At 35.2% G+C, this 26,485-nt stretch overlaps 2 protein-coding genes across 3 annotated transcripts in view; one reads left to right on the top strand and one right to left on the bottom strand.

Moving 5' to 3' along the window:
• Positions 1-701: 701 nt before the first annotated feature.
• On the bottom strand, positions 702-11,749 carry LOC148837767 (uncharacterized). Of its 2 annotated transcripts, XM_088910837.1 has the most exons (9): positions 11,607-11,749; positions 9,363-9,406; positions 6,807-6,956; positions 6,223-6,343; positions 5,507-5,719; positions 4,693-4,776; positions 3,831-3,972; positions 3,261-3,423; positions 702-3,188 (listed from the first exon to the last, which is right to left on the bottom strand). In XM_088910837.1, exons 3-9 carry the CDS (start codon positions 6,953-6,955, stop codon positions 2,954-2,956), a joined length of 1,107 nt encoding a protein of 368 aa, XP_088766963.1. In that variant the 5' UTR covers position 6,956; positions 9,363-9,406; positions 11,607-11,749; the 3' UTR covers positions 702-2,953. The 2 variants fall into 2 exon arrangements, with proteins under 2 accessions (XP_088766963.1, XP_088766964.1); XM_088910838.1 differs by lacking the exons at positions 4,693-4,776; positions 11,607-11,749 and adding an exon at positions 11,058-11,113.
• A 771-nt stretch (positions 11,750-12,520) lies between these two features.
• Positions 12,521-26,485, top strand: part of cspg4ba (chondroitin sulfate proteoglycan family member 4Ba) — a 61,767-nt gene continuing 47,802 nt past the window's right edge. Inside the window, exon 1 of the mRNA XM_088912333.1 lies at positions 12,521-12,611. Coding sequence (XP_088768459.1) covers positions 12,521-12,611 — 91 coding nt within the window. The remainder of the gene's footprint in view (positions 12,612-26,485) is intronic.

The following is a 26,485-nucleotide window of genomic DNA, read 5'->3' as shown; positions in this document are numbered from 1 at the left end:
AGGTAGGTGAGGCTCAGCCACTAAACTCAATCAAGAAGCAGCTAGATGAGAGTTTGTGATTCACTTAGCTACTAAACTACATAACGAGCAAGACAGATAGATTTTTCTTGTCTACAACCTAACTTATGTTCCGAGTTACTGGACTGGCAAATGGCGAAGTTGTGATCAGTGTGTTTCAATAGGAGGTACTGTATTTTGGAGCACTGCCCCCTCATATCTCTTAGGTCATGGGTTTGATTCAGGACTGGATTCCCTTCTCTGTGGTGCTTTTTCCATATTCACTTGAGTTTTCTCCAGGTGTGCTGGTGTCCTCTCTTCTTCTAAAGACATGCTATGTCATGTATGCCATGCTAGGAATGAGTTGCTTTCTGGAAACTGATGGATAAATTCTACAGGAGGGCAATCAGTATGTTTACATCAAAGGTTATTCATCTGGATGGAGCTGTAAATGTACAAATGAGTATGCTCAGTTCATCAAATCTTTTGTTTTTATGTGGACATAATAAGTTTCTAGTGAAGCATGACATATAAGCCCTTGGTTTTACACACAGCTTTTGAAGAAGAACAGTTAAAATATTCAAAGTAATGCAGAGTAATGTACGTACTCAGAACAGAAAAAAAATCAGATTTTATAATCACTTGTTTGCAAGAAAACAATTATATTCATATGCAGGCAATGAAAACAACAGAGGCAATACAGATTTATTGTCTGCAGAACCTTTTTAATGTTTCTCATTCTCTGACAACAAAAATGTGGGCATTTTGATAAAAATACTGTAGTTTAGTAGACTCAAGTTTAAAATGGAAAATCCCTAGTAACACAATACAATTAAGATACAAAATTAATGTTACAAATTTCACTTGACATTTGTTGTTTGAAATGTTAAACACAACAATACAGTATAAAATTAACAGTGATTTTCTTTGCAGTGCTTTCATTTAAAAAAACAGCTTATTTTGCTGTGACAAACATAAATTAGTTCAGGTGCACAAAATTACTTTGACAATTATAGGAATGGGCCCTTTCCAAAAACAGAATGTTTTTGTGCAAGAATTATGATTTACTGTACATAATTTCACAATATAAACAGCTGTCTCTGTAAGATCTCTCAGTCAGTTAGTGAATTTCAAGACCAAGGAGCTTTCAAACCAACTCAGGGATAAAGCTGTAAACAGCACAGATCAGGAGAAGGGTCTACTTTTTTTTCAAAGACACTGAATATTCCACTGGGTAAAATGAAGCCAGTCATTAAAAAGCAGAAGGTGTATTGTATCCCACTTATGCTTCCTAGATCAGTCTTGTTCACTACCCAAAACTAGATTTAACAAAACCGTCTCAATTCCCACATGGACTTCACAACAAAGTATTTAAGTGATACTGAAAAAAATATGGAAAACGGTTTTGTGGTCAGGAGAAAAAAATGGTATTACATCTGGCACAAAGCCGGCATGGTGCATCACTCAGTCAACACCATCCCTACTGTCAAGCAAGGTGGCAGTGAGTTATGGGGCTGCTTCTCATCAGCAGGAACTGTGAAGCCTGAGCTTGTTAAGACCGAGGAGAGAACTGATAAAACAAAATATAGGGTAATCTAATCTGGGCAAATTTAACCTGCTAAAGGTCTAGAATTGGAACAAACATTCACCTTTCAGAAACTCGATGACTCAAGAAAAAAGTGAATGTCCTTGAGTGAACCAATAAGAAACCTGACGTGAATATGAGTGAGTTTACAAAGAGGAATGGGAGAAAACTGCATCTTTCTGGTTAGCAAAGGCGGTAGATACTTATCTAAAATTGCTACCAAAAGTGGTTCTACCAAGTAATGACTCAGTGGGAAGAATAGTAATGCAATCAACATATTTCATTTTCCTGTTTTCTTCTTTGAATTTTTTGCCAAAGCAGTGATACACTTCATGGGGCATTATTATTAAAAAGACCCATCATTCATTTTGGCAACAATGCAAAACAAGTTGAGTCAGATGTAAAGACACCTTGAACTCCTAAAAAATCAGTACCTTAGATGTGCTTCCAAAAATAACATATTTAGCCCACATGTCCAGACACACAAATCCATCAGTTAAAGTTCAATGTAAAGTCAGTCTGAAAACTGCCCCTAACAGCTCTGAGCTTCACTAACAGATGTTTCCCATCAGAGTATCTTAAGGTACAACCAGTGATATCAGTCTTATCTACTGATAACTGATGACACAGGACTGCGAGTGCTTTTAGTTTGTTTTTGATACCACCAAAATAGAGTATTCTGAAATATGGGAACTTTCCTACAATGTCAAAGACAATCAAACTATTTTAAGACAAGGACAGCAGTATTAAAAATCTTTAAAATAAAAATAAATTATTTGGAAAATAAAAAACAACATTAATGGGAGTATCAGTAAGTGTAAAATGTGGTCTTTCCTGATTAATATGACAAAACTTAAAGAATCAGCAATAAGCCAATACATAAATGCTTGAATATGCAAACACATATAACGTATAAATTAATACATTCATAGACCTTACAATCGCTTCTAATTTCCATTAATACAGTTTCATATAAGATTTCCTTTCAATTAAAAAATGAATATTCAGCTTACATTCTTGCCAATCAATGAATCAGAATCCAAGTATCCACACAACATTTAAGCTCTTCCACATAGTTAAAAATGTTCTTTAAGTCATGTACCTAACAGAATATTTTTTACATAAACAGGACATTTGTATTTGTTTCTCAGGAAATACTGTCAAAGTACACCTTTTCACTCAAGGAAAAGGTGCAAGAAAGAACAATATTTAGTATAGGCTAGATAAGAGATGTTCGAGCTATTAGCAAGAGTCTAAATACAGGCTTACTCAAATTTTATACTTTCTACAATCTTGATAATAAAATAGTCTTTTAAAAGCTAGACATTAACTTCACTTTTTTAAAATTCTTATACAAAAGAATGGTGCTATTTAAGACTTTGCAGCATCTTTATTGAACTCTTGTTTTATGCAGCCAAAGACTGTATGATAATGTTGTCTGTCAGGAGCCATAAGGTCAGTGACAATCTGTATGTGGTCCACCTTTGGCAAGAGGTACAGGGCCACCCTTGCAGAGACTGATGTCAGAGCCTCTGAGAACTTGACTGAAGACTGAACAGGAACAATTACATCCCTTGTTCCATGAAGTAAAGTGAAGGGCGGGAGGCTGAAAAAAACCAAGATGGTTTTTAAAATGGATCAAAGTTGCTACTGTAAATAAAAAAGTAACGTGACTTACCTCTCCACATTATCCTCTGCAAGTGCTTTTATAAACAGCGTAGGTGAATAACGATCAAAGTTTTCCAGTTCACCCATGGCTTTGCGCATCGTGGAAACATGTTCTACCCCTCTCCATATTTCATGCAGATAATGGTCTTTGATATGATACACGCCACTCAGCCCTGAAAGGATTTAATTATTATATTAAATCAGAAACAGTTGAGAATATGCATGGCTCCAGCTTTATATACTGTATATACACAATAAATTTAAAAACTGTTGTACATATTGTACATACAGCATATATGAGATAGATGTAAATATATATGTATATACAGGAAAATGACCTATACTTAAACTGAAATATGTTACTGAAATAAATAACTATTTTTCTACAACTAAATGGCTTTTATTTATGTTACATGTAATTGGCTTGATTTCACAGCAAAACAAAATCATAGTGATGAACGTATACAATTAAAAATTATTTTACGATATTGTAATTTTCAGATAAATGGGAGGACAAAACACTTTGGATACATTTAGCAAAGTAGATTATTTTATGGAATTCTCTGTATCTGGTATCTACCTACAACGCCTTTGACTGATAATGCAAGCTCCTTCTGCTTTGGTACTTCAATTCCCAGATTCTCATATCCTGCAGCCAGAAACGCTGTTGTCAGTGCACATAAATGGGCACCAGCTGAGTGGCCAATTAATGTTATACTTTCCTAAAATAAAATCAAAACAAATATATAATGTCAATTATTATGAATGTACATGTAATCCATTGCCAGCTATGCAATGATAGACAATAAAGAAACATTCAAAGAAAAAACATGGGTCTCAAGTTGGCCTGGAAACAAAAGATAATTTTAAAGACCAGAAAAGTGGTTTTGGAATAGACAAGAGTTGAGATTAACTTAAACAGTTCCTGGATAAACCTAGGAAACATTTTAATGTGTAAATGCTGTCACGTACAGTATAGCATATATATACTATATATGCGTATGCGGCTGTATGCATACCTAAAAGTATGCGGCTTTTAGGACTGTGGATAATTTTTAATTCCTCCTCCAGAAAATAGGTAAGAATGACATTAAATGCTCACACATTTACTACATTTCAGCTAACAGTGAAGAGCAAAATTAAAATAGAATGAGAAATAATTTATTGTTGTATACTACAGATTGAACACCTGGAAGAACAAAAATGCACAGTGGTACTGAAAGCAAGGATCTGAGTTAAACACATTCAAACTGATGAGTAATTATTTCCACATGAAATACATGGGCATACATGAAGCTTGAAAAATAAAAAAACAATCCTTTAGTACTGTTATATTTTCATAATACTTCAAAAATTAATTTAAGTATATGTTTTATGCACTAAAGAATGTTGGTGTCTGAAAAGATACAACTGGACAACTGGAAGACACTTTTATAACTTGCCTTGTCCAAGTTAAACATATGACAATTCTCCCTCACCCATAAGATACTATCAGCAATGTCTTGAACCATCTCCAAAACAGTTCCCTGAAAGTAAGGAAAGACTTTATTTTAATAAAAGATTTTTGTGATTATTATGTAGAAAGTCAGGATTTTTTATGTCTCATCTATGGGATGTTGTATGAGTAAAGAGAATAAATTAAATTTTAGATAACATTTTGCAGACTTTCCCATAAAATGTTTTGTTTTCTAAGGAATATGTTCTAATTTACTCAGTAAATTATTCATAGTCCTATATAAAATGCACAAGAACAGAAGGAAACTTCATTTATTGCAATAACTATTCAGTTACTGTATATCAAATATTATTGTGACTGACAATGTAAAGAGCGAAATAATGTAATGTTTTTCAAATAATGTATTTGTCTTTTAATGTTTGGGCATTTCCAAACAAATCTTCAAAGCAGATCCACTGAAAGGGTGATGACTTCAATGCTAATCAACCAGTGCTAATGTTTCACTTTCTAACTACTCTAAGAAATAATGCACTTAAAAACCAATACCATTTGTTTGTTTTATGTATCGGTAGACTATAGCTGTGCCATGAAAACTTTACAGGTGTTGTTCATTTTGGAACACATAGCATCATAACAAATGCAGGAACAGACCAGGGCAGAACTAGGTAAGCTTTGATATTCCTCACTGTCTTTGTTATTCTATTGTATGTCTTTACAGTACCTCCAATTAAGTAGCTATGAAAGGTAAAATAGAAAGTTTCTGTAAGTCTTTAAAACTGATGATAATTGTCATACAGTACCTTTGGATAAATTGAGTAATCGGGACAGACAACAGATGCATTTAACTCCTTTGCCATTTGCAAAGCCAGAAGACAATAAATGGATCTCTTTCCAGAACCCCATGCACCTCCATATACAAAAATAATCACTGGTGATGCAGAACTGTCAGGCTGGTCCATATTTGGTGAATAATACAAATCCAATTTGTTTCCATGGCGACCAAAAAGTATACCCTGTTTAAAAATAGTATACAAATTAGGACTAAGCCACTATTATGATTCTATGTTTTCTGACTACTCTACATATTTTTAATTTAGAAAAGCCTAAAATTAAAAATCTGTATTACAGTTGCTGATTTTTGTTTCATTACTTAATTGACTGTAAAGCTAATTAGAAAATCTTCCTTTCCTACTATTTCCATTATGATGAAAGATTTTTACATCACTTAAAGGGTAATTGCAACTAGTGAACAGGAAGGGCTGTTTCACGTCACAATTTGCGTGAGCTCTTCCTCTCCCTGTGGGGTAACCAACGGTTTCTCATCTGCCTGTGACATGCATATAGCGCTTTCATCAAATTTTACACTTAATTCGAAATTTGTCAATTTTTGCGATACTCTCAATTAATTTATTTTATCAATCAAGATTTAATAACCAAGCAGAGAAATTGGAACTACAGTTTTCCTTTAATATCTATTAAGTAACAGAAAAAAAAGGTTTTCTTCATTCACACCTACCTTTTCACAATATGAGTTATTTGCAATGTTCTTGTACCAAGAGTTCCACTGAAAGTACAGTTTGCCATACTGAAGATATTTCATCATTTCCAGCATAGCTACTGTTAAACAATATACTCGCCTGAAGAAAAGAGAAACAGATTTTTCATAGAACACAGACAATAAATACAAAGCCCAAAGCAAATATCCGCTTGTCCATGTTAATTTCTCATTATTTTTTTTCAGTGTGGAAAACTCATTGTGGTGAGTGAAGGATTTAATAAGCACAGATTTAATAAAACAAGTGGTAATTAGGTGACGGGCAGATAACACTTTAAAACAGAAGGGTAAAAGAAGAAATACCCATTTGTATGATTTTGATTTTTTTAAACATATGAAGCATAATAATTTTCAGACTCACAGAAAAGAGGTAAAGTGTGTACATTGCAATGTAAAATTACACCAGTCTATAACAATATATCCACAATTAATCTTTTGTAATAAAACAATACAACATACCACTCAGTTAAGAAAATTCTTTTAAAAAAAATTAGATATTATGGCAAGTCCTATATCAGCATTATAAGATCACATAATTGCTGCACCTGGGTTTTAGAGCTTCTATATACTTCCTGTATCCTGGTTTATTAGGCCAGCCATATATCCACTGGACAACAAGTGAAACACTACAAGGAATGCCAATAAATAACACCCCAGCTGCGATGGGAAGAGAAATCTGATTCTTCAGGCCCATTCTGGAAGAAACACAACCATGCAAAGTGTGTTAAGAAGCTGTCCCACACAATCTTAAATTTATATAATATTACCTTCCTCAGGGCTTACTTTTGCATTTGCTTTTATTCATTTTAGATATTACATGGTACAGTGTGTATCATGCCAGTTCATGGGAATTAAAGCAAAAAACAAATAGCACATAACTACATGTTACACATACAGTATTTACTTACATATATGTGACAAAGTTCTTTGTGTTTTCACTAATATGTTCTTATATAGCCAAACAGGCCAAATAGCCTCCTCTTGTTTGTAATCTTGATTATAAGGAGACAAGTAACAACTTTCATAGTGTGTGCAAAAATGTTTTAAGTGCCATTTAACAATATCAAAAATCTTCCTTGCTTTTAAACATCACCACCCAATGTATACTTAATGCTCTATGCCTTTTGTTCTATATCAAATTAATCTAATATTTTTTCTTCATTATTCAATTTAAGTATTTACAGATGAATCTATCCACAAAGAAAATAAAAAATACTTCCTATGCAGATCAGAAATCTTGCATGGGATCCTGAAAAATCCCCATACAATCCCATTCAGGAACTGGAATCTCGCCAATACCCTGTACAGAAATTGGGTCTTGTTCAATATCTAGTTCACGACAAGAATTCTAGGGATACTCAAGTGAGGATACAATCCTATTTCAGATCCTATTACAACCCTACCATAATCCTAAAAAAATAGAATCATGACAAATATTTTAATAAATGTCGGGACCCAAATTCGAAATGGATTTATCAGAACTATCAATAAAATAGAAAGATTAAGTTTCTGACAAAGGAATTAAGAAAAATAACTGTAGAAAACTAAACTTCTTTGTCAAGCTAAACAAGATATTATTTATTTGCTTAGGAGATACCCATATCTAAAATATATATAGAGCAAGTTCTAAAAAGCATATAAGGCTCAGTGGTTTATTTAAGTAGCTTACAAGTAATACATACTGTAAAAACATTCATACAAGACACATGATTTATACAGGATGCTCCCAAGGGACATTTTATAATGTAAACTTTCCCGGGTTTTTATTGTACAAGGATCTGTATAAGACTCTTATTAAAAATCACCTGAAAATATTACTAATGAAGACCCCCTTGATCATACAGGATCTTAGGGCCATTCATACAATCCTAGTTTCCTGTATGATCTAGAGATTCCCAAACAGTCATCATCGTCACATTACTTTCAATAACCATTTATCCAATTCAGGGGCATGGTGGCCTTGGGCCTATTCTGGGAAGCAGTGGGTGCAAGGCAGGATACACCCTGGATGGGATGCCATCTCCATCCCAAGTTACAAACAGACTCAAACTCAGACACAAACACAGCATACATTCACACCACGGCCAATTTTACAGAAGCCAATTAACATACCAGCATGTCTTTGGACTGTGGTAGGAAACCAGAACACCATGTGAACACGAGGAAAACAAACTCCATGCAGATAACACTCCAGTATCTGAACACAGAGCTCCATTGCTAACCACTGTGCCACTGTGGCACCTTTTCTCTGTGAGATGTGCTCAGTCTTGAGCAGAATCTAACTAATTCTATATTATCATCTTGGAGATCCATTAGAATATTAGACAATATTTAGAAATCATGCAGTATGCTGAAAGATGCTGTACAGTATGGTACTGTACAGGATGTACAGTAGGTAAAGGATTTTACAAGATCTTATACCAGAACCTGTAAAAACTTTCTGCCATGTCCCAGAATTCTGGATAGGAGGCAGAAGAATTGCTCTGGATAAATGTGGATTTACCCCCAGGGGAAAATAAGGGTTCTGGAATTTACCCAGAATGTCCCAACAAACCACACAGTATGACAACTGAAAACATTTGTACCAGCATTTGGAAATAAATAGGTGATAGTATTTTGTTTTGGAATAACAACTGCAGAATCAATAAATAAATAATCCAGTAAATAGTAATATCTGTGATATTCAAAAAGTCCTCTTTGGACTTTGTGCAGGTATTTTGCAAACCATGTACAGTAAGATCTTGTAGTATAAGATAGAATCATGTACTAGATCCTATACTAAGATCTTGTGCAATACTTTATTGCAATGGAATTGTATGGGATCGTATTAATGATCTTGTTTAACATTTATACAATTGAATTCATGTCATAATTATACCATAAATCAACACCTGAGAACCTTCATCATGTGCTTTTAACATGCCCCTTTATACTGATATTTTGGATGGAGTTTGAAACATACAAGTAAGAACTGAATATCAAAGTCTTATTATACTTGAAGACACATCTAGTAATAACACTGAGCATTAATTTCAATCTTGGTGGCAAATGAATATATGTATTCTGCTAACCTACATGAGTATGTACTGTACACCACCTACCTTTTATTGGACCAGAGGAGACATTCAGTTAAGATTTAATTAAGCTGTGTTGGAAAAAAAAGGAATAGATTAGCCCATGAAGCTTAGTGCTCTTCCTCATGAATTATTTCAGCAGCACACCAAATAAATTATATTGATAATAAATTCCTTACGCTTATATAGCACTTTTCTGTACACTCCAGTTAAAACACTTTACAGGTAATGGGGACTCCCCTCCACCACCTCCAATATACAGCACCCACCTGGATGATGGGACGGCAGCCATAGTCTGGCAGTACACACAATCAGTGGGGAGGAGAACAGAGTAATGAAGTCAATTTATATAAGGGGATTAATAGGAAGCCATGGTTGGTAAGGGCCAGGGGGAAATTTGGCCAAGATGGCAGGGTAACACCCTTACTCTTTCTGAGAAAAGTTCTGGGATTTTTAATGACAACAGTGACACAGGAGCTCATTTTTACTCTATACTTTTTACTGTATAGGATCCCTGTCACTATACTGGAGAATTAGGACCCACACAGACCAAAGGGTGAGCACCCCCTACTGGCCGCACTAATACCTCTTCCAGCAACAACCTTAGATTTCCCAGGAGGTCTCCCTTCCAGGTACTGACCAGGCTCACAACTGTTTAGTTGGTTGCCAGTTGTGAATTGCAGAGTGACATACCTACATTCCCTATAGGGGACATGTCATATTTTCAGAGACTCTAGCTTATATGCAGTATTTACCTCTCTCTTGTCCATTATATGTAATTTTCAACAAAAAATACAGGATATTCTGATTCCTCTCATGATTTAATTTATATTTAAACATGATTTAATTTATACTTATATTGTGTGAATATGCTTGTAAGAAATTATAATGAAATATACATGTTTTTTTCTATTAAAAACGTTTGGATTAACTGTAGCATTTTAAAGCAAAATACCTCTCTGACATTATCAAATTTAGACAAGGCCACATTAAGACCACAAAATATTTTAGTTCCATGGTAAGAGATTTGTTTAAACAAGACTAATACTGAATATAGCCTTGACATAATAACAACAACAAAAAAACTAAAAGTGGATCATAAAATAATTCAAAATTGTGCCAGTTATCAATACCCCAATATCAGTTCACTCTACAGTGGTGTATGTAGACATTTAAAATAAATTTAAATGGTCATTAAACGCATTTTTACGGAGTCACGTTATATGAGTGTCCAGAAAAGCGCGATATAAGTGTAAGCAATTATTATTATTATTATTATTATTATTATTATTAAGTGTAAGGAATTATTATTATTGTTAATTATATTTAAAGGTTCAAAGCCTATAAAACCATTTTATGTTTAACATTTTTCTCCCATTTATCTGTTATCGATAAGTATTATCCCAAGTTATTGATGCAGTATTTACCTTTCTTGTACACTGCCATGCACAGTATTTTCATAATTAGATACAGTTTACTCTGATATTCTGAATACTGTTATTAGCAACATTTCCTTCAGTATCAGAATGTACAGTTCTTTTTTGTAAACTGACTTGAAATGTACAGTACGATATCCATCAGCAAGCCTCTTGTCATCAAAGTATAGCTAACATTAGGACGTTTTAGAATAGATTTAAGAGAACCCAATTCCTACCTGAAGCATAGTGTCACAAACGATGTGAACAAAAATGTGAGTAACGAAAATCAGTCGTATCAACATACCTGACGTGCGCACCAAAAGCCAATTTCCAACGATTTATAAAAAATGAATATTATTTTCTTGCGTTTCTATAACCAAAAAAGCGACCTCTGCAGGACATTTTGATCTCCTGTCGATTCAACACTTTCGTGTATACTGTACATTTAAGGCTACCGTATTTGTATTTATGATTACTTTAATTCCACAGTTTAGGGATATTACCTTCATTTTTTACACACGGTAACTAGTATTATTGTACAACATTTATGTGAACTGCATGTCTAGTTCGTGTCTGTCTTGTAGTGACATACTAACAAGAGATAACTGCACTAGGTCGTTAAAATGCGTATCACACAAGACTGAACTAATGATTGTCTTTAGATTATCTAATTTACCATTTACGCAAATAGAAATCTATATTATAATTTATAGTTGCATTGCTGGTGACGTTCTGAATTACCAGATTAAAAACAATGGCAGTCGAGGAGGTTTCATCCGACGACATATACATTTTCATGCATAGGCAATACGTGGAAACCCCGGTTAAAAGGTGAAAAAGCAAACCGAGTTACCATCTAGTAACTCCCTTAAGCTGAATATATCTGAATCCAGACTTGACCTCTTTCCTATGGACAAGGATCGGATCGCCGCAATAGTTGACTAAACGAGAATACAGGAAGACTGACCACCACAGCAGACCAGCGAATGCGCACAAGGAGCCAATCAGGGCTTCAAGGCTGTAATTCGCCAGATGTGTTTTATTTTTTTTTTACACTATTGACAAAGCAGCAACTCTTGCTTTGTTGTTCCGATCCATAATCATTTACTTGCTATTTAACTTTCAAAAGCAACAGGAAAACATCAGCCTGCATTTTGCAATATCTTTTCACTGATTTTCAGATAAACTGGTGATTTAAATCTTCTTAGATTGTGCATATATATATACAGTGCAAATACCAAAATTTGTTTAAGATGTTGATGCTCAAATATTACCATCACACACTTGCATCACATAAACATTTTAATCTTAACGATAGTTTATCTCAATGCGTGATACTGATTTATAGCGCCAGTACCTATTTTAGTGTACTAGATCCAAACTTTTCATGTTTCATGTTCGGAGTTGAGAATAGGCAAATCCTTAAAAGCATCCAGAAAAGTTTGAAGGTAACGACAGCCGATTAGGTTGTAAATATCATGAAGTAGACAACACTTTAGTTTCTAAATGATTGTAGTTCTACACAAAATTGTTTTTTGATGTACATGTATTTCTTGTCGAAGCACTAGTTTGTTTTAGATTGGATAGTCTTACAATTTGTTTTGGGGGAGGTGGGGTTAAACACCACGTCCATGACGCCGTTGTGCGTGAATGGGACGCAGGTAGGGGGTTCTGCAACTTTGTTAGTGAATCAAGCGGTCGACCGCAGGACTGGAATGTAAAATTGGAAAATGTAACCACGTTCCTGGCATTCAGCTGGAATTTACAATGATAAAAATGGAATTGTTTGTACAATGTCCGAGGAAAATATTTTGGAATGGACTTCTTTTCCAATTTATGATCAAGCTTGCAATCGGAGGTAAGGTCTTAACTTTTTCCATTTTTTTCCTAAGGAGATTCGGGCGACATTTATACATTTTTGATTGTGTTTATGTTAAAAGGATACAGTTACAATTGTTGGCAACTGTTACAATTATTACAAGTTACTTAAGTTTATAGAAAAGCGCGAGTGCACCCCAACTGCAGTGATTTATATTCAAGATTGCGATAGAGTCGCTTCTGTGCATTTTAAACATGTGGTTGGAAATTTACTTTAAAATGATAACGTTATAATTACCCTTTTAATGATTTAATTCCTTAACAGTTTGCTGAAGGAATTTTGTGAATTCACGGTGTATTTCTTGGAGGATTTTTGTTTTTGCTCGACTGTTGTGTTGGGTTTTTCTATCCAAATGTATTCAAATAATAGCGTATGATAGACTATAACAAGTGTTCCTAAAGACTGATGTGTCAAAAGCAAGTTACATTAAGCGAAGCATTGGTGCTTGAAGAACATTCTCCGGGGTTCCAAAAAATCAAAACAAATTGATTTTCGCGATGTGATGTGTAATCTGATCTAGGAATATTTTTATATTTTCTTAAAATGATTTAAAATGATCTTTTAAATAATATATTTATATTTTAATCAATATGACTCACTGATTGTTTTAATGGCCATATTTGCTGTTCCAAGGATTGCTGCTATCCATGCTATTTGTTAATGGATCAGACAATATTAATGAAAAGAGAGAATGGTTATTTGTGGTAAATCTGTAATTTATATTGGACGTGTCAATCAATTCTTTTTCTTAGAATGTTAAAATATCGTATCTTTTTGCAGAAACAGCTTCTTTTCTGAAGCTCGTAATAATGTTTACTACTGTACTCTGTATGCTACTACTGTATGCTTTTCACTTAAAGGTAGTAGATCTAAAAATGAAAACACCTGGATAAATGGTGTATACTTGGGTTAAGACCCAGGATCTAACCCATGTGTATTGAAAGCAAGGTCTTACATACAGATGTAGCTCATTTGTTAATTAAGCCAAATTAAAAGTGCTGGACAGGCCTGTTTTCCTGTAATACTGGCTGCAAGAGGAGATTTCAGTGACTTTGAAAGATGGGTGTTTCTTTGAGTGTGTTTGCAAGGAGCTTTAGTGAATAAGATATCTCAGCTTGATGATGTTTCATGAGCAGTTACGTCTAAGGTGATGTCAATGGAAGGGAAAGGTATCGTATGCAAGGGGCAACAGTGGACAGAAGGGCATACTCCAGGACTGTGATACCTGTGCAAGACAAAACAGAGGAGCAACTGCAGACCAATTGACTGCATATTTCAACCTGGGGTTTGAGCTGCCATTTTCAGCAATAACAGTCTGCTGAGAACACCACAGAGAGGGGCTACCATAGTCAGGCTGTACTGCACAACTTTCATCACACCTGGTAATGTACGTTTGTGAATCCAATGGTGGAAAGAGCATAGACACTGGATTAATGAGCAGTGGATAAACATGTGGTTAAAGGAACCATCCTATGTTCTTGGTCAAAAAATGACTGGCAACCAACCTTAAGAATTCTACAGCCTTGAGTACCTGGTTCCTAGGTTCCTAGCACTGAAGGGTTCTGTTGTGTTAATGCTGTGGGGCACAATTACCTGACATGGTTTGGATGCACTCATTTCCTTAAAAGGAAAGATCAATGCTGAAGTCTAATGGTACTGAGCAATTATCTTCACTCCATGTTGTAGCATTTCTATAATTTTTCTACACCTTGCCACATTATATTCTAAGAAGCCTTCATCCATAAAGAATGTGTTGACACCCCATGATTTGGTGAGCATGTCAAAGTCCAAAGACTATCTCCTAAGTCATGGCCTTCTTAGTTAATTTAAGATTAAGATTTAAGAATTTTAAGATCACTTCATTAGCCATATACAGTTTCTTGAATTAGGAATTCGTCTTTTTGCATACCCCAGCTTGCTCTCCATGAGACATAGACACACAGACCAGGAGAGAAGCTTGGGATCAGAGCGCAAGGTCAGCCATTTATATGGTGCCCCTGGAGCAGTTGGGGTTAATTGCCTTACTCAGGGGCCTAACGGAGTAGGATTCCTCTGCCGGCCACGGGATTTGATCCGGCAACCTTCCAGCCACAGGCACAGATCCTTAGCCACAGTGCCACTGTTCCACCCCAATTGATTGGGTTACCAGATGTGACCATCATTTATGGGACATTCTGGAACATTGCCTGAGATAGCATTTTTCATCTCCATCAACAAGAAGTGAGTTGATTATTTTTCTCATAAAAGAATGGTGCCACATCCATTCTGCAGAATTCCAGACCCTGATAGACTCTATGCCACAGTGCATACAAGTTGTACTGGAACAAGTAAAGGTTTATTCCATGTTGAAAAGAGAAGAAAGGAAACACGACGTTTCGGCTGTGGAGCCTTCATCGGGTGATAAGTTGCACTGACTGCACTTGGTGAACCAATGACCCATTGAGTGACTTTACATTAGTGTTTCCTGTTTTTGTCCACAGCCTGTAGTTCAATGTGTTCAGCTCTTCTATGAGTTGTCTACTAGACGTCATACCCACAATCAGGAGTTATATGTATGTTTTACTCAAATTTACTCAAAACACCTACTAGTTTTCTACTGTTTTAACAGTTTTGTTAGTTGTACAGTTCATTATGGGTTAGAAGAAACCAGGAATATCATTTTGCAATATGAATAATTAATTCAAAAACTATAAATAAACTATACACAGACAATATAAAATAGTCTTACATAATCCATCACATTTGGCAATCAAATTGAATTATCACTGACTTTCATGTATTACTCGTCATTAACATAAATGATTTCTTTTCACACAAAGGTACAGTAAAAGGCTACTTTTTGTACAACATATTATAACACTATCAGGATTAACTGTTAAAATTGATAAAATTTCACCATTGAACGGTATTTTGAATGGTATGGAATGGAAATCACCATTGAATGGTATTTTGGAATTAAGAAGGAAAAATTAGTTAAACAGTGAAAAATTTCTTTAGGTTTTTGTGAAGCAGTGTTCTTAATGCTGTTTGTAATAATCTCATCTTAGTTTACGTTATCTGCATTTGACATTAGACATAAAACTGGTGAGGAATGTGAACTGTGTTCCATTAAGAAATAAACCCACAGGAACACATCTTTATGAGGCACTAGGAAACAAGACCATGTCCACAGCACAGAATTCAGAACTGCTCTGCAGTGAACCCTGTTCCTATCCTTACATAAATATTAATCTTAAATGCTCTCAGAAAAAGCAAAAAAGTTATTTTTTCTGAGATTTGTAATCTCTGCAAAGTTTTTTTGTCTTTAGAATCCCATCTGTCTGTTTTCAATAACTGCTTTATCCTTAGAAGGTTATGATGAGCCAGACCATTCAGACACTGGGTATAAGGCAAGACTTTGCTGGACACAATGGCAATCTGTTGCAGGATACAAACTGATGCATGTACTAACATATGCATAGACATTAGAATTATGGTCTGGATTTACACTCCCTAAAATATTACATTTGTGAAAATGTGGAAAATTTTTGTTCACTTTGTGCCTTTTTATCCTTTCATTTTAATTAGCCACAACAGTAAAGTAATATTAATTCCAATGAATAATATTAATGTAAAATAGTGCCTCCAAACAGTTAACTCACTCACTTGTTTAATCTGAGCAATCTGAGCAAAAAATATTTATTTTTATATATATAAAATAAAGTAATTGCGATAGAGAAGTTTTTAGCAATCGGATCATTTAAAAAAATAAGGATGAAAATATAGACTTTCTTTTATTTCTAAAGCTACGGATATTTCATTGCTGTGGATTGTATTTTATTCTGTTTTGCCTCAGAGCTTTTAATATAAAACCTGTGGAAACCTGCTGTATTTCCTTTACATGCCTATGTGCTTTTGCACTGTAATTTTGAGGCTAAAATAGACCTTCCAGTTAATTAAAATGAGAATAAAAGTGTGATGTTCTTTTATGTGGTTAGGCCTTTGGCACGTACTGTAACATTCCAGCTAGTATGACAAAATCACTGTTTGTGGAGCTGTTGTAGTGAAGAAAGATAAGAATGGCATGTATATTTTCAAGTTGTTTTGCATTGTTTCTCATTATTATACACTTCAATGAATTAAACACATTTTATTAAGCCTATATATACATTTGCAAAAATATTAACATTGAGTGTGGATTTCAATAATTCTTTGGTTCTCCCTAGCTTTGTACTGTGCATGTTTTATAAGTCTTCCACACACATTTCTAAAAGCAATCTGACACAGTGAAGATTACAGTAGGCCATTATCTTACCTCTACCTCAAAATTTCAAGCTCAATAAATGGGTAAAATTATCACTGTTATTATTTGTCTAAATAAGCAAATCACTTGGTTCTTATATAGTGTTTAATTTTTGTTGTTGGGGAGGAGGGTTTAAAATTCTATCCATCCCATCCTGAGAGCAAGGGTATTCGAGAATCCAACTTAAATGATGTGTGATCTCCTAACTTCTGTTGTTTCTAGTCTTTGAAAGTTAATTATTATAGAGTTAAAAAAACAGAATATTGATATTAATAAGGAAATGAGGTAATTAGTGTAAAAAATAATGTTAATAAAGTGAATCTAAATACAATGGGTAACACCTGCCTAGTGCCAACATTCCCATACAATTGCTTCAAAGCAAGGAGATATTTGCTTAGATGTCCCATATTCAGTGATTTAAAGCAATTGTAAAGTTTACCATGGTTTACCTTAGTTAATTGAGTTCTGGGTAAATGATTAAGTGTCAATCATAATAATATAAAACAGAGAGAGGAAGTGGATGGAAGACAAGAGAAGGTGAAGGCAAAAGCTTCTTGTTCCAGATCACACAGAAAGACCAGATTGGAGTTAAGTGTTTGAACCTTGTTAAACAAGTTTTCTTTTCTGTGGTTTTTAGGGAACTCTGATTTCTTGTGTAAAGAATCCCTCGGTTAAAAACGGTTTCTCCTGCTTAGTGGGTGCATTTTAGAATGGGTAGACAGGTTCCTATTCATTTGGTAGCATCTGGGTTTACAGAGAGAGAGATTTAACCACAGGTTGTATTCTAGTTAGTTTAGAAGGTTGTATGTCTTATTTTAGCCTTTGTAGCCATTATACAAGAGTTTGAATACTTGGTAACAGTCTAGGTTTTTTCGGTGGTTAGATCATTAGGCCTCTGGGACGCCACGTGTAAATGTGTTAATAGCATAACTACTGTTTTGTATGTTTATGTTGTGCATAGTTTATTCTGTGTATTGTTATTGTTAATAAATCAGGTGGGTAGCTGCATCAGCATGCGTAGTCGGCAAAGGAACAAGTAATAGGTTTATTCCATGCTGAAAAGAGAAGAGAGAAAACGCAACGTTTCAGCTGTGAAGCCTTCTTCAGGAGTGTGAAGCTGTGAACCCTGCTTCACACATCTGAAGAAGGCTTCACAGCCAAAACGGTGTGTTTTCTTTCTTCTCTTTTCAGCATGGAATAAACCTATTACTTGCTCCATTGTTAATACATATTTGTTTAACCGTGTGTGCCTGAATTATTACTCTTTTCTCATAAGCTGTGCCAGAGAACAAAGAATTCAAGTGTCTCTAGCTATACCAGAATGTCGGCTGCATTCTTGGCAAAATCATTGTGGGTTATAATTATTTTTATTGTGTTGATTAATCTACTTTGTCATTTTCTGTTATTTACCATTTGTAACCCTCTATTTGTAACACTACCTTTTTTAACAACATACAGTAGCACTTAAATTAATTGTAATTCTGTGGAAGTTTAAGGTATGTTTAAGGTATGCAATGAGATTTACATCTTGTGAGTTTTACATATTGTAGTTATACGAGTTATTCTTTCATAACAATTCTGATGCTGAAGTTTTTTCTCCAAAGATGTGCCCTAGCAATATTTCCACTTTATTTTGCAATTAGAAAAATTGTAAGAGCAGAAAGTGAATTAATTTTTATTTTTTTTTCCTTTCCTGACAGAAGTGCCATTTTTACAGCCATAGATATGTCAGAGTAAAAATAACTTTTAAAATTAAGTAGAAATGAATCCTATAGTAATTGTTAAAAATCAAGTTGGCATGACATGTTATTGTGTTCTTAAGTCTTGTTTAATGTTTTGAAAGTTCTGAACAGTAAACTGTTTAGTTACTACACGCCAGCAGGGATATTAGGTAACAAAACTATGTCTGGTATGCAGCTGCACTGTTTTGTAGTGAGAGCTAGAACCTCCTCAGTTGTATTAAATAAACATCCTTTACTCTGTTTCAACACATCCTTCATCTAATGTTTATAGGGGCAATGCTTTAGCACCGCTAGATAACACATTACAAACACCAAGCAAAAATACTGTTATGAAACTGTGGAAGGACTTGCAATTTGAGAGGTCTAGACAGCGATCATTTAAAAATATGAAAGGCATATTTAGTGTGACTTATTTTCAGCAAACTGTGTTGTAGTATAGCTTGATGTATATATAATTCTGTATAATAAAATAGTAGTCATGGAGTGCTTAGAAATCTAAATTCTCCCTCATTCATTATCTGATCCATCACCCTTTTATCTTTAAAATGTGTACAAAGGGTAGAGAATTTAATCTTGTAATGTCTGCACACATTTCGATAATATGCCATACACACTGTTCCTTAGTTGCTATTTATACTTTATTTTGCTGATGCCTTTATAGAAGGTGATTTACAGATTTACAATTTCCAAACTGTAACAAAGTAACATTGTAAACATATATAATCCAGGGAGATATAAAAAAAATCACTGTAACAGAATAAACTTGACACCCCATCAGGAAGAGCTATTGCATCACAAACAGGGAGGGATCATAACATTTATTAGTACGGTCTGAACATGGTGATGAGGGTCATCATAAAGCAGAGATGGAGACTTTGTGCTTCTGAATTGCTGGTGCGCTACTGGGTGAAAATGAGGAAAATGAGCAACACAAAGAGGCCGCAAAGTAAAGACAAGGAGCAGTTTACTGGATAGTCTAAGATGAGCAGAGGAGACAACATGGAGTATAAGAGGAGAGGAATGATAGTGTGTGGCAGGGTCTTAAATCACATAGGAGCAGAGCTAGGTTACTAATGTAGAGTGTGAAAATTGTGTACAGTTATGATTATCACTTAATATTAAAAAATATTGATTTTGTGGAACCATTCCAGTGAAGAACAACCAGTTACAGTTTATGGACTTCCTCTCTAACATCCTATACTAACTGGCTAAAACAACTAAACTTTTATAGTCTTGAACAGAGCAGACAATGACAGGACCTGACTAATGTATTCAAACAATTTGAACTTGTTTATCTACTGTTTTGTAGTTTCTTATTGTAAAATTTTGAGGCTGCTCTTTGCAACAACTCTTTTTGTGGTTATAGTGGCCCTTGCTTTTTGCTTTTCTTAATGAGTGATGCCCTGATGAAGATCACCATAGCTTCTACATGTTCTTTTAAAGGCTAAATGAATAATCGCCTGTGAGGGAACCTTTTTCTTTGCTGTTTTTTGTACCAACATCAAAGAGGAGCAGCGTAGCAAAACAGCTGCTGTTCGTCAAAGTAAAGAGAGGGAGCTCCCACTGATTACTGTCTGCTGAAAATGGATTACAGTTATTTTCCATTAGAAAAAAAGATCTGCTTTTTTGAGAAAGATGCCCTACTTATTGTGGGTTTATATAATTCTACTTGGTTATTAACTATATATTGTATTTATATTTCAATCAGTTTCTGTTGTATTAATTGTAGATCTACAGTCACCTCCAGAATTATTGACACCCTTGAGAATGATGAGCAAAAAAAGCTCTATAAAATGAACAACACAGGTAATGAGCTGTATTTTATACTCAAAAACACTTGATTCTTGTATTATAATGCTGCTTGCTCTGAGCAAATGGTATTTGTTAACAAGTAATAATTATCTCAAAAAGAAAGTTGTGAAAATTATTTTAATTTTAAAAGCTGTTTTATGAGCATGAAGGACCTTCTCAAATACGTTTGACATTGAAATCCACAAATGATATTTCCTATTAAATGATATTCAGAACATTACAAGTGTGCAAATAAATGTAAGAACATGGCAGATAGAAGGGAATTGATATCCACCTCTTGAAGATATGGGCTGGGTCTATTCTGTACTTCAAACTGAATGGGTAACCCCAATAAATGCTAAATCTAGGAAAATGTAAGGAGAAAGAGATCACTTCATGAATCAACTTAAAAAGCACACAATCTGGTTAAACAAAAGAGATTTGATGATTTGCAGGCACAAACAAAAAGATATCAGAAATGCAGAGCAGGAGGAAGGAATATATCCTCTGATCAAATCTAGTGGAAAATTAGCTAAATTTCCCATTAGCTAATTTGTAATCTACATGTTTTACACAGTCACAGATTTTCTTTAAAATTGAACCTGGTACAAAGGTGAAGAAACATGTGGTGTGTTAATTCCAGGACAGCTAACTTTTTAATTAAAGCCTTTACAGTTGCAGTTTCAGATTTGTAGGTTTTCATTCTGCCCTATGCACCATAAATTTAGTGAGTGGCAAAACTGTTACAAAAGGGGAAAAATTAGTGGCAAAGAGAACATAGATTAAGGTTCTCAACTTAATAACTCATTGCCTGTAATGGCTGTGGTTACAGACTTGAACATATTTAGACAATATGAAATACTTAAAATGATTATTTTTAATTAATATATGATTGTGAATACTGACATTCTGATACAGGCTTTGTGACATTTTAGACTTAACATTTTAGTTTTTACAAGTTTAATTGATGGGGTGACAAGGCTATTATTAATAATGTTGAATCAGCTTTTGGTCCTAACTTTGATACTGGACTGGAATACCTTCTGTGTGGATACTCTCCACCCCCAATTTCATGAGTTCTCTGGCTGCTCTGGTTTCATTCCACATTCCAAAGATGTGCTACCTACAATAGGTAAATAAGCATCTCTGAATTGTTCCTGTGTGTGCATGCTTCAATGGACTGGTCCCATTTACGGTGTAGTACTCTCTTCCTCACTGTGCTTTTGGGGAAAGCTCCAGGTTGCTGTGATTCTTACCAGAAATAAGCAGCTTTCTGATCATGGATAGACAGGCATTTAATTGATCAACTGCTCTACCACCACTCAGAAAAAGATGCTTTCTAATCAGGCATGTACTTGTGACCCTTTAATGAAATAATGCTATTCAGGCAGTAAACACATTAACTGACCCATCACACTCAAAGTTGTGGATATGTCCAGTGTTGTCTCTATCAAGCAAACTGAAGAGCACATTAAATGCATTAACATGCATTAATTGAATTTGGATAAAGGGGACATTCATGAGCCTAGTTAAAGGTCTAATGCTCTATTTAAGTCAACTTAATTTTGTTTAATTCATTACTATACTTACTGGATAGTACTTATAGGGCTGGGCGATAATTCACTAACGATAATTATTGCGATATAATTTTCCTCGATATAATTTAAACAAAAGTTCGATAAATGTTCGATATATACAGTATGTTTATGCTTTGCGCATGATATGCGCATGCGTGTTGCAGACCGGGCAGCTAACGTGGGGCTGTTTACCCACACGACACTGAAGCAAATGTAGTGCTGCCAACGACCAGCTCGAAGGACGATGACATCGTCGACAGAAAAGGTCATTCAACTTCGGTAATTTGGAGATATTTTGGCTTTTTATGATCAGACATAAAACAGAGCAGCGTGCACTGCAAACTGTGCCACAGATCTGTGCCAGCAAAGACAGGCAACACCACGAACCTATTTCACCATTTAAAACAACATCACCCGTTAGAACACGCAGAAAGTAAAAAAATACAGTCACAAACTACTGTTGTTAGTGGAAGGGGACCATCTATAAGCACCAGGCCAGTATTCATTGCGACTACACAGCAGCAAACCATAGTAGCATCATTTTCGAGCACCGTGACAAAAAAACGAAAAGACATGAAGACATCACAAATGCAGTTGCATATTGCATTGCAAAAGACATGCTTCCCATTAGCACTGTCGAAAATGAGGGATTCAAGAAGCTTATCAGAGTCCTTGACCCCAGATACGAGCTACCTGGTCGGAAACATTTTGCACTGACTGCACTTCCTTGGCTGTTTGCAGAGTGTAGGGAGATGGTAGAGCGGCAGCTGCAAACGGTGCCATTCTTCGCCACTACTTCTGATATGATCCTTTAAAGCAGTGGTTCTCAAACTTTTTGGACCAAGTACCACCCCTAATCCAACCAAAGCATCCAAGTACCACCTACAAGTCATCATCTAATAGGAACCCCAGAAATTCCCAATGACCAACATGAGCGCGCGTGCACACACACTCACACATACATATAATAAATATTATAATAATAAACTTTATTTGATATAGCGCCTTTAAAGGTGGCTTCTCAAAGTGTTTTACATAAAAAAACAGTAACAACAACTAATAAAAAAGCACCATTTCAGTGAGAGGGGTGAGCCTGTTTAGTCGAGCAAAGCTGATGTGAATTAATTTTTCGAGCCTTGATACAATTCACAACAGAGTCTAACAGATTTTAAATCGTCAGGCATTTTCTTGACGGCAAAGGTCTCGCGGTGGATGTTGTAATGCGTCCATTAATTTCTGGAGCAACCTCTCTAATTCGTGCAACTACACCGTTATGTTGGCTTGTCATTGCTCTAGCACCGTCTGTACAAACTCCGACACATTTTATCCAGTCGATGCCATTCCCTTCGATAAATTCATTCAGAAGCTGATATACAGTATGTGCTCTCCTGTAGTTCCTGTTGGTAGCGGTTTACAGAACAGAAAGTCCTCATGGGACATACCCTCAAACTCATATCTAACGTAAACGACCAAATTGGCCAAATCAACTACAGACTCATCTAATTGCAGTGAAAAACATCTGCTCATCTTAACGCGCTCTATCAGTGTACTTTTGATATAATCCGCCATTTCAATAAGTGTCTTCCAGGGGGGGCAGCAGGTCAAGCTGTTCAGCAGCTTTTTCTCCACACATAATACGTCAGCTCTTTTGCCAACGGTAAATAAGGTTTTTCAAAAATAGTGTGGGGCTTACCTGCTTTAGCAATCTGCAAGCTTGCATTTTTTCGTGTTTCTGTTTTTATTTCCGTATTTATTTAAAGTTTTTATTTCATGCGCATGGGAGCGAAACACAGAGACTCTTGTGTCCACTGAAGTATTAGCGCGCACTGTATCATAGTACGTAGGCTGCGTATTCGACACGTATTAAAATACAAAATATGAAAACCCGTCCCGATTTTTCAGCGCACACGACACACTTCCAGGGTCATTTGGCGTACCACCTAGCGGCACTCCGCGTACCACTGCCGGTACGCGTACCACAGTTTGAGAACCACTGCTTTAAAGCACTTTAAACTTTGCAGTCTGTCTGAGCCATCTTCTTTGTGTGTTTTATCACACTGCAGTATTTAATTTTTCTATTAAGATTTATTTTGTAAATTTTACTCATGCATATTTTGATATAAAAAAGACTTGAATACTCTCTACTTCAGATTTGTTTAATGTTTCTGCTGTTTGGCAAGTGTTTGTTGTGTTCTTAAAATAAAGAGTTGTTTAATTTACCAATTAACTGTCTGGTTTCTTCAACTTTCACTCAGGAGAAAAAATCTGCCTTTAAACTTGAAAGAAATAATGATTTGACATTTATCGTGATAATTATCGATATCGACTGATATGAACATTTTTATTGTGATAATGTTTTTGGCCATATCGCCCAGCCCTAAGTACTTATATATTGTATACTATACTTACTGTACTGCGACCATGGAGTATGAATTTACATTTCAGAAAATGTCAACAAAAAGACCACATAAAAACATTAATGTGCAGTATTTACAGTGCCTTGCAAAAGTATTCAGACACTTGACCAATTCTCTCATTTTACTGAATTACAAATCCTACATTGAAGTTTTGTTATCTGAGATATTTTTATTTCAAAGCACTAAAATTCAAAATTAATTAAACTATTTTTTCATAAATCAATATTTTAATGTGACATTGTTTTATGTTTGAAAGTATTCTTAAGAAAAATAAAAAAATGGAAATATGCTGTTTAAGTATTCAATTCTCACATTTTAATTTTTTGTAGAGCCACCTTTTGCAGAAATAACAACTTTAAGTCTTTTGGGGTACGTATGCACCAGCTTTGCACACTGTTCAGGAGTGATTTGGGCCCATTCTTCCAGGCAGATTTGGTCCAGGTTGTTCAGGTTAGTCGGATGATGCTTGTGCACCACAATTTTCAAATACTGTAGTGCCACAGATTCTCAATTGGATTGACATCAGGGCTTTGACTGGGGCATTGTAGGACATTCACCTTTTTGTTCTTGAGCCACTCCAAGTGTCATGCTGACAAAAGAACTTTCTCTCAAGCTTCAGTTTTTTAGCAGACTGAAACAGGTTCTTTTGCAGTATTTCCCTGTAGTTTGTACCATCCATTCTTCCTTCTGTTTTAACAAGATGCCCAGTCCCTGCTGATGAAAAGCAGCTATCCCAACCATACTTTACTCTAGGTATGGTGTTTTTTTTAGGTGTGGGCAGTGTTAGATTCGCGCCACACATATCGCTTTGAATTTTGGGTAAAAAGCTCTATCTTGGTCTCATGTGACCACAAAATCTTTTCCCACATCGCAACTGGGTCCACTATCATGCTTTTTGGAAAACTCTGTGCTTTCACATGGTTCTTTTTGAATAATGGCTTCTTTTGTTCCACCCTCTCATACAGGCCATACAGGCAGAGATCCTGATATGGTTGACTGGTGCACCTTGACTCCACTCTCAGCTACTGAACTCTATAGCTCCTTCAAAGTGATCGTTGGCCTCTCTGTGACTTCTCTCACAAGTCTACTTCTTGATCGCACAGAGAGTTTTGAGGGACGACCTTTTCTAGGCAGTGTCTGGGTGGATTGATGTAGCTTCTGCTTCCTAATAATTGAACCAACAGTGCCCACTGGGACATCCAAACACTTGGATATTGTTTTGTACCCTTTTCCTAATTTATGCATTTGTTTTACTTTCTAACTTCTTCGGAATACTCTTTAGTCTTCATTTTCACAGCTGTCCATCAGATCCACAACCTGAATAATGATCCCTTAACTGTGGGGTTTTTAATCTAGAAAATGTGGCAGTTATTTTAATGATTCACAGGTAGAGGCCAATTAAAAAGCAATTGTGTCCTCATTAGAGCAATTGTTTTTCACCTGTGTGAAAAACATATTTCAGTTTTTTATTTTTCTTAAGAATATTTTCTAAAATAAAACATTGTCACATTAAAATAACCAATTTTGAGTTTCAGTGCTTAAAATATCAGATCAGTAAAGTTCAATGTAGGATTTGTAATTCAGTAAAATGAGTGAATTGGTCAAGGGTCTGAGTACTTTTGCAATATGATAAATAAAGATGTAGATAGATAGATAAGACTTTATTAATCCCGTAGGGAAATTGATGTGTTACAGCAGTCCAGCCCAAGACAAGCAAAAACAGACATCAGAATAGTTATAAAAACAAAAGACAACAAAATAAATATAAAATACCTAAATAATAAATACATAGGTGTGTGCAAAATGTGATGACCATAGTCACTGTAGAAACAATAAAATTATGTGCAAAATATGCATAAATTTATACAGACTGATTGTCCAAAAAGTACAATGGAGCAAATATGCTGTCCATAGATGAGCAGATGAAGGGCTAACAGTCCTAGCCTAGGGCAGCGTTATACACCCTGACAGCCGCCGGGAGGAAAGACCTGCGGAAACGTTCCCTTGAACACCGTAGCTGGAGCAGTCTGCTGCTAAAAGTGCT

The sequence above is a fragment of the Atractosteus spatula genome, chromosome 3 (genome assembly GCF_055471065.1).
Source record: "Atractosteus spatula isolate fAtrSpa1 chromosome 3, fAtrSpa1.hap1, whole genome shotgun sequence".
In the NCBI taxonomy this organism is placed as follows: domain Eukaryota; kingdom Metazoa; phylum Chordata; class Actinopteri; order Semionotiformes; family Lepisosteidae; genus Atractosteus; species Atractosteus spatula.
The sequence above is the reverse complement of the archived record's forward strand: the minus strand, read 5'-3'. Positions and strand labels throughout refer to the sequence as shown.